This window comes from Ipomoea nil, unplaced genomic scaffold (assembly GCF_001879475.1).
Source record: "Ipomoea nil cultivar Tokyo-kokei standard unplaced genomic scaffold, Asagao_1.1 scaffold2647, whole genome shotgun sequence".
Classification (NCBI taxonomy): domain Eukaryota; kingdom Viridiplantae; phylum Streptophyta; class Magnoliopsida; order Solanales; family Convolvulaceae; genus Ipomoea; species Ipomoea nil.
In genome coordinates, this window is record NW_017619075.1 from 423,230 (window position 1) to 433,081 (window position 9,852).

Below are 9,852 nucleotides of genomic sequence, written 5' to 3' on the forward strand. Positions count from 1 at the left end.
TACTTAGGGCAAACAAAAGATAATAAACATCACTTTTATTAACAAATAGCCCATAGTATATCTGTTTGACAGGATGCTAAAAGTAAGAGTTTAATTATTGAATTACCTTGGCCAGTGAACCGTAGCTCCTTTCCCAAATAAGTCTCATTCAATTCACTGTAAGAGGAGTCAAAACTGTAGATTGTTTCATCCAAAGATAATGCATTATAGTAGATAATCCAATCCATAATGCAACCGAGACCCTTATACCAAAATAGAATCCATAATCCATTCATGCCAAATACTAAACATAACAAATTCCATATTCCAGAATTAACCAAAACTCCCCCTTATTCCAACCATACTCCCCCTTAGTATATACTCCCCCTTTTTGCCAATAAATTGACAAAGGTGAATATCTATATTAGTGGATTGAGTCTGACGGAGTGCCCTATGGGACAGAACCTGCAGAAGAAGATTAGAAACAAAATGAGAAAAGCAGAACGTGATAACAATTTTAACAAATAACATATAAGCACAAGTCAAGTTGGGGCAGATTAAGTAGATAAAACATACCAAGTAATAAATACACTCAAGCACAAATTCGTAGCAAATATAACAAAAGGCAAGGTCACTCAAAAAGACAGATTAATAAATAAGACAATAAGCACATTCAGATAAAACACATTTACGCACAGATTCATATAAAGCAAAGTCAAGCACAGATTCATACCAGATAGCACGGAAAAACACACAAACAAAACAAGCATGATCATGTAAAGCATATTCAGCCAGAGATTCAAATAGATCAAAATCAGGCACAGATTCATATAAATCAACTTCAGGCAAGAATTCATAACAGTTAGCGCAATAAGTACACAAGCAAACACAGATACGGTCATGACCAGACCAACAAAAAAAAACATTCACATAGTAACAAAGGAGAGTACAAATATTAAACAAATTGCATCAAAAGTTCATCAAGTAACCATAGAGAATTCAAAGATGCAACATAGAAACACCAATAAAATAACTTAAGCAAAAAATATGTTTATTAGTTAAAAGCACTCAAAACAACGCAAGTATAACATTTAGTAAACGCATAGAAAACCGTCAAGAACAAAACAAAGAATCAAACCGCAATTTAGAGTAGTAGGTAACGAAAAGGACTAAATGCAAGAAAATTTAAAAAAAAAAAAATTGGAATAGTGGACCAATCAATCATAGAGAGACACATGCACAAAAAGACATAGATGCAATGCGAGAGCATGTAGGAACTGAACCATTAATTCAAAAGGTAAATTCTCTTATCCTGAGACAAATTCTATTACAGATGCAGAATATTACATTGGCAAAGATGAAGAAATGTCAAGATTTGATAAATGCAAGGATATTGAAGTAAAGGGCACCAAATTAGGTAAATGAACACATAAAAACTTAGCTTTAGACATAGGAATATTTGCAGGTATTTCACAAGACACATTAGACAATAACACCCTTAAAACATTAAAGGAATTAACAAAAGGAATTAGAGAGTAATGAACCTGTAGACCTTATCACCAAAGATGATGGCAAAATTAATTTTGAAGATGGATGATCTATTGTGGATGCGTGTTGGGATGTCAATGTCGTCTTGATCAGTGTCAGATTCTGATTCTGGTTCTGGGACAGGTTCAGATGGCGTTGGTGATGACGTAAGTGACTCTGGATCTGGTTCAGGAGTTTCAGATTCTGTCACTGACTCAGGTTGTGTATACCAATATCATTCGGTTGATCATCAATTACAACATTTGTAGACTCCATGATGGTCTTGGTCACTTATTTGTATACACGATATGCACTGCTGTTCGTTGAATAACCGGAAAAGATCCCGTCGTTGCTTTTTGGTTCAAATTTTGCAACAGTATTTCTATCCTTCAAAATAAAACATCGTGAGCCAAAAATATGAAAATATGTAACGTTCGGCTTCTTACCTTTCCATAATTCGTATGGGGTTTGTGTTGTGCCGGGACGAAGATAGACGCAGTTGATAATGTGACATGAAGTGCTTACAACCTCTGCCCAGAACTTTTGAGGTAATCCTTTGGTGCTGAATACTCGTGTTTATGGTATGTTGAGTTGGATGAAATGATTTGGTAAGTTTCCCAGCTTGCCAGGCACCACAAATGGTTGATTCAACTTTCATCTTGGGTAACACCTTCTATCTTCGTTAGTTTATAGATGGCCTCCAGCCTTTACCACTACCACTCTTTCTAACACCTATCCAAGACTGACATACGTATGCCAGAACAATCTTCACAAGATGCTTCAGCAGTACCACGTACAGAACATGTATTACAGATTTAAATCTTCTTAATAATTAAATAACATAGCAGATTAAATTAGGAAGCTTTGTAAGGAAAGTGTGCACTCAGAATTGTAGTCTCAAAATTGGCAAGTTTCCCTTTTGATGTGCTTTCCTTTTATACGCTTCACCTTCCACTTTCTTGATCCACATTATGTGTTGCACATGTGATTCAAACATCCTTAGCCACTCATTCTTTAGTAATCTCTGACTTGCATTTTGAATCCTTCTTCATGAGAAAATCTCCACCACAAATTGATCTTGGTCCAAAAGATTAACTAAATAATAATACTACTAAATAATACAAACTAATAGATCAATCTAATAAATTAAACTAATAAATTAGCCAAATTAATATGTACTAATTTGTACACTTACAGTATACAATATATCGATTTCTTCATCTCACTATAAAGAATCTAAATTCACTTTAACTGACTCAAATTAGAAATTAACCCCACATATATTTGTACCACAAAATATACACTCAAAAGTCAAAAATTTCATTTTAACTAAAAAATTCCAACAATCGATAGAACAAATCATAGAGTAGATCGCCTCCACTAGTCATATTCTGTGGTGGCGTACACCTGAAGCTCATTTGCTACGCATGTTTAGATGCGGAAAATCCCATATTGCTGCTATGGAAAAAGCTGCAAGCAACAATTTGAACAACACTATTCTAGTGTAAATAAGAAACACAAACAAAAATTAAAGTAAATTAAATAAGAAATGTGAGCTTTTTTATTACTTTGCCCCGAGCCTATAAAATAATAGGATTGATCCTGTTCACAAGTGGCGCTAATGCTAGTGTAAATTGAACCAGTGATCCTAATTAATATTTGCCTTTTAGAGTTTAAGCTTGAATTGAATGAATAAGCAAATAAACATAGGCAACATAAAGATGATAGAAACCCTAAAACCCTTAGTTACTTGGAGCGACTTGAGAGCATAATTTTGTTATAGTAGCCAATTATTGACCCCTTAATTATTTGGTTAATTAGCAATCTATGAAATCTTAATGTTATTTATGAAGGGTCCAATAACATATATACATGCATAAATAAACCATTACCATTGTAAAAGTAATAAGGCATAGCCAGAGCGAGAATATTGAACTATATATTATATAACTTATTACACAAGTTCCTAAGTAACCACTTATGCTTGGATGACAAAAAGTCATTCAAGAACATAACACTCAAATATCGTGGTCTAGGGTCTAAGCGTCAATGACCGAATGGCCTCTCTCATTCTATAAGAGTCATGTTCATGAGATCATTCCATGATCGGTTGGCGAGACCCGAGAGTAATAATCCAAATTCGTGTCTAAATAAAAGAAAAGAAAACTTGAAAAAAAAAAATTCATTTAGAAAGGAAGATTGAACGTGTCTAAATAAAAGAACAGAAAACTTGAAAAAAAAAAAAAAAAAAAAAAAAAAAAAAAGAGTTTTTCATTTAGAAAGGAAGATTGAACAAATACTCAAAAACTCTCGAAACTAGTATGTTTTATCATTCACAGTCAAGACATCAGTTCTACCAAAACACAACACAATAAATTTTTTCATTAGTTACAGGACCTCATTACAATACCTTCTCTTGGAATAGACTAACAGTCCATTTAGTTCATTGGAAATAAATTTTTAAAAAAGTTTTAATTTCTTTAAATTGGAAATTTCATGTTTGGTTGGTAAGAAAATTTTCCCATGGTGTTTCAATAGGATCCCTTTAGTATTTTAATTTCCACATCAGCAAAGAATAAGTAAGCATATTAAGACAATATTGTTACTATTAAAATTATATTTATTCCTTTCAAAAAAAATATATTGTTGGGTAAAAAAGGTGGAAAATCCCAAAATAATAATTCTACAGAAAAATTATTATTATATGAAAAAACAGAAAACTAGGAAGGAAAAGGTGGAGTGTTTGGATATAGGTTTAGCACGAGTTCGAACACAAAGTTATTTTTCTTAAAACCTTATTTGCTACCTCCCACAAGTGCTAGGAGCGTTGTAGCCTAGGTTTCCCAGAATAAAACGTGCTACAATTCTTTGTTTAAGAACCTAAACAAAGAACCCGGCAAACAAAACAAAGTAGTGAACACTGTTGGCTAAAGAAGAGAGTAGAAGCAGAGTTTTGGTGCTGAAAACTTACCGGAACTCCTCGTGCCCGCAAGTGAGCTCGGGCTTGAATCAAGCCTTTTCGATCTCTTCTAGTTGGAATTTGATTTGTCCCTCCAAAGGTTAAAGTTTTGTTCTGGCAAGCCTGTGCTAAATGCCTCCCAATTAGAGATCTGCTTCGCGTAAAGAGAGTTAGTTGTGAATTTGTGATGTTCATTGCCCAATCCGTGACATTGGTATTGAGTCTGCTTATCATCTTTTTGTGGAATGTAATTTAGCTAATGAATGTTGGAATAGATTGGGAATGCAACTGTTGCGTATGAGGGAGCCCCTCTTCCATGAATGGTTTAACCACAATTTTCCCAAGTTGAGTAAAGATCAATGCTGCCGCTTAATCATGGGTTACTGGGAAATTTGGAAGCACAGAAACAACAAAGTTTGGCAGAAACGGCTGACTCTATCCTAACCAAAGCTCAGAACTTCTTGGCAAACTGGAGAGAAGCAGCTAAAACCACTTACTCCAGTCCGTCTGAAATCTGAATCTAGTGCTCATCATGCCAAATGGACAAAACCTTAGCAAGGCTTCTTAAAACTTAATGTTAATGCGACTATTGACAAGGAGGGTGGTATGATAGGCTTTGGCCAGGCCTAGTCCAAACATTTTAAAGGTCCGAGGCGAAAATTAAAAAAATGACTCATATATGAAAAACTAAAATTTAAGTTTAATAATAATAAAAAAAATGACAATATCAAATAACATGAAATAAAATTAGAAAAATTCAACAATTTTTTAAATACAAAAATATTAATGACAAAAAATTTCTAAGTGTTTTACTCGATGCAAAATCATCAATAATTGCATCAACATTAATATTCTCTAGCATATCCTTCTCAATACACAAAATCTTTAAACCATTCAATCTTTCTTGTGACATTGAAGATCTCAAGTAGGTTTTCAATAACTTCAATTTTGAAAAACTTCTCTCCGCTGATGCTACAGCCATGGGTATCGTCAATAATATTCGATAAGCAATAGATATCATTGGGTAGCAATCCGCAACTTTGACAAAATCAAGAATCTCAATTGATGACATTAACGTTTCTGGCAAAGTCATATGTAAAACTTTTAATTCAAAGAAAAGATCATCAGAATCAACATCAAACATATCATTATGAGAAAAAGTAATTGCAAAATTATTGCAACATTCTTTTAGTTTATTATTATCCAATGACTTCAATATTTTTGAATTGTATAAAAATCCAAAAATATTTTCAAATATTTTAGTTGCTCAAATATATTATTCAATGAAAAAATTTCCATATCCACATGTTTTGAGTAAGTAACCATTTTAGATCACTAGTTTCTTCATTACTCAACTTTCTAGTATAATGAGCATATGAAAAATGCCTAGAGTTATTATCAAAAAGAAACACAATATTTAATTCTCTTATAGGTCCCTTTTCAACTAAAATATCTTTTGATTTATTATCAAGATTAGACCAATTTCTAGGGTCATAAATATCAAAATGAGGAGTAATTTGTTCATCAACCAATATATTTTTAACATTATTCTCATTTGATAAATTATCATGTTCACCCAAAGGACTATTATTAATTACATTATCATGTCCACTCAAATTACTAATATCCTCGCCAATGATCTTGATTACTCAAATTTTCATTAGATTGATCAAGACTATCCACGTTTGGTCTTTCTAAATTTTCTTTAGAGGATCCTATTATTTTAATAGATTTATTCATAGCTCCTCTTTGTGAATCTATAAACTGCTCAACTTTTTTTTTTTCTCTTTTCACTTCCAGATGAATGTTTATTAGGCAACATTATATAAAAAGAACTATTATAATTAAAACTGATCTTAACCAAAAAAAAAAAAAAAAAAAAAAAAAAAAAAAAAAAAAAAGAGAAGAAGAACGGGAACAAAATCACCTGGCACGTATGAATCAGTCAATCTAAAATCTTTATTTCTACCAGTAGGCAACACGTAAACATGTGCCTTCAGTCCCTGCATAAATAAATGAAATTATAACATATAAGTCAATGGCCAATTAATTCTGAGTAAATGCCAATATTTTTTGAACATGAACAGGAGCAATCCACAATTAATTTTGCATATGACATTCTAATAGACACCATTTTACTTTGAGAATTATTAAGGAATAGATATAGTTGGGCTTAAATAGTTAAACTTATTAATTACAATTACATTGTAAGTAGAAAACTAGGAATTTAAATCCCCAATAAGTAATAACTTATAGTTTTCAATTTTCAAATCCCAATTCTGCAAATTCTTCTGCAATATTTCCAATTCTGAAAACCTAATAACTTGTAGTTTTCACTTTTCAATTCTACAAATTCCTAAATTTCTAATACAGTAATACAATACATTATACATGCTGGCATTCTACAATTATTCAAATCCCAAATCCCAATTCCCAAATCATAGACTTTTCAACAATACAGTTAACAATACGGCCTAATTCCCAAATCATAGTTTTCAAAAATAAAAAAATCTCAAATCATAAAATACCTTTGGCTTTGCAAATTAAAATTGTAGACCGGAGTGGTGAAGGCGCGGCAATTCCCGACGAATAGGACCGACTAACTGGAGTGACCGGCGATTATCGATGAGTGTTGATGATATTGGTAGAATCGGTAGATTTGCATAGAAGATTTGTTATTTAATTTGTGGATTATGAAAGTAGATTGTTGAATGAATGGTTGTGACTTCACTTTTCTTCGATTCTTCCCAAATCTTATGTCTTTTCGACTTCGATCAGAAGGCATCCAGTCAATAGTAATTAAATAATTTTTTTTAATGTATCATAAGAAATATATATTATATATATAATATATAATCCTTTATATAATAAAGCTATATGGTTTGGGAAATAATTAATGTTACAATTAATGCCACAACATCCTTTATTATAAAAAAAAAAAAAAAAAAAAAAAAAAAAAAAAAAACACAACATTTAAAAAATAAAATAGCTATATATTATATAATCATATAAAAATATACTTTTGAAAAATAAAATAGCTATATATTATATAATCATATAAAAAATGTGTTCAATTAGAGTTTAAATTTACACATACAAAATTTAAAATTTGCTTTCCAAATGTAATTATTTTGGTTAGTATTCGTAATGTGAAAATTATAATATAGATGAAATACAATTAAGAATAAATCAATATAATTATGTAAATTATCTCTATAAGTTTATTTGAATATGCACATAATTAGAGATTATATTAACCATACAAAATTATAATTATAATTTTAATTTTAATTTTAATTTTAATTTTAATTTTAATTTTGTATTCTATAAAAATAATAAATACTTGACCAATGGAACCTCAAAAATATTATTATATTAAATAATTTAAAATATTTTAGTTTTCTATTTTTTATTTATGTTTATAATAACATAATTTTTTTCCGTGCATCGCGCGGGTGATTACTAGTATATTAATATATCATAGGGTCTATGAGGCCCCCTCTAGAGATGGGCCCTGGGCAAGGGCCCAGCCTGCCCTTGCTCCAAGGTCGGCCCTTGCTTTTGCAGTGTATTAAGGGACGACAACGGAAATTTTATTGCAGCCAGGGGTCTAATGGAGTGGAGCATATGTACCAAGGGACGTAGAGGCAATGGCAATAAAAGAAGCCTTGAGTTACAGTGAAACGGACTCTCTCCAAGTAGTTCAATTTCTCAATTCTATTAGAGGAGACTTTGTGTTTCATTTTATCCTTAGGGATATTGAACACTTAATGAGTCAATTCTCTCATGTGTTTGTTTCTTTTACCAAACAATCAGCGAACTGGCCAAACCACATGTGGGTCAATTTTGACAAGTCTGGTTATTCAGAGTGGTTCTCCAACCCTTCACCCCACATGTTAACTAGGCAGTCTGTTTGTTGTTCAGAGTGGTTCTCCAACCCTCCGCCCCACATGTTAACTAGGCAGTCTGTTTCTATGTCTGGTTGTTCAAAGTGATTCTCTAACCCTCCACCTATCATTTGTAATGTTTGTCTTCAGACTTGATTTAATATATTCTCGTTTTTAAAAAAAAAAAAAAATTATCAATTATTGTTCTAATCGATGCAATCTTATCACGCACTCACCTAAAAATTGGAGATCTCAATATAATCTTGTCAGCTCATCAATTGGAGAAGCTTTCACAGTGAAAACGCACAAAAAAGGATCTTTTCTCAACAATGGGAATACAAGGATGGGGAATAAAGAGGGTGCACTACTAATGGCACCAAACCCATCTTAACACCTTTTGCCACATTATGTTTTGGTTAAGATGTCGCATCATCTCCTCATACTTTCTCCACAATTCTTTGCTGTTTTCCCATTTGATTGAACAATTTCATCTTCTTCTCAGAAATCAATATACAATCAATTTAAATACCTTTGTAGTTGCAGATGTAAACTACATATGAATTTTCGAAGATTACACGACGTTACAATGATGATTTTTACCTATTCAAATTAAAATTAAAATTAAAATCCTATGGTAGAAGTAAAAAAAAAGAGAATGAAACAAAATAGTTTCACTATTATAAACCAAATAACAAACAATACCCTTACTTGATTATCAATTTCACAGAAAAGCATCCCCAAATCATTCAATAATTCATTTCTAATCCACGAAACCTACCTAAAGCTTAAATCAAATTATCCCCAAACAATCCCCCCTTCCCCCCTTTCTCTGCTGGGGCACCATAGCTTTGATTTCCCGCCGTTTGGATTTTTTTTTTTTTTTTTGGGTTTGATTCCCGATTTCTTCACACCTTTAGAATCTTAGCAGCTCGGACCACCGGATTTTCCCTCGCAATCGCCTCGCGTCCGGCGGCTTTGTAATCGAAGGTGCAGTCGTGGCGATCCGAGTACCTGTGCTCGGAACAGAACACCTCGCCGCACCGGCATCGGAAGCCGATCAGCCCGACTTTCCGTCTGCACCCGTCCCCGGAGCACCGGTTGACTTCTCTCGGCCTCTTCAAGGGACGATTCACCGCTTCCGCTTCCGCTTCCGGCCTCTTCGGAGGAGAAACGACCGGATCGGACCTCTCCGGCGACCTCGCGGCACCAGATCTCGAATCATCAGCATCGGAATCCTTCGGATCTGATCTCGCGGAGCTACCGGCAGACGACGAAGCCGCCGCCTGCGCTTGATCATCGGCGCCTGAGAGCTGCGGAGACACCGGAATCGTGGGAACGCATACGGATATGGTCTTGGGAAGCTTGAGCTCGGTTTCTTCTTTCTCCCGTTGATGAGCCATGGATTGTAGAGAGAGAAAGCTGTAAAGGAGAATTCTAGAGAGATAGAGGGGAAGGGCGTGTTTGGTTGTCTCGAGCGAGAGAGAGGAAAATAGAGAGTCG

General features: G+C 33.5%; 1 protein-coding gene across 1 annotated transcript; it reads right to left on the bottom strand.

Annotated features, from left to right (window-relative positions):
* Nucleotides 1–8,886: 8,886 nt before the first annotated feature.
* LOC109154536 (zinc finger A20 and AN1 domain-containing stress-associated protein 5-like) lies at nucleotides 8,887–9,846 on the bottom strand. Its single transcript, XM_019302303.1, has one exon. It carries the CDS (start codon nucleotides 9,750–9,752, stop codon nucleotides 9,258–9,260), a length of 495 nt encoding a protein of 164 aa, XP_019157848.1. The 5' UTR covers nucleotides 9,753–9,846; the 3' UTR covers nucleotides 8,887–9,257.
* Nucleotides 9,847–9,852: the final 6 nt, after the last annotated feature.

Coding starts and splice junctions, on each gene's coding strand:
- LOC109154536 (XM_019302303.1), bottom strand. CDS start 9,752: ATGGCTCATCAACGGGAGAAAGAAGAAACCGAGCTCAAGCTTCCCAAG.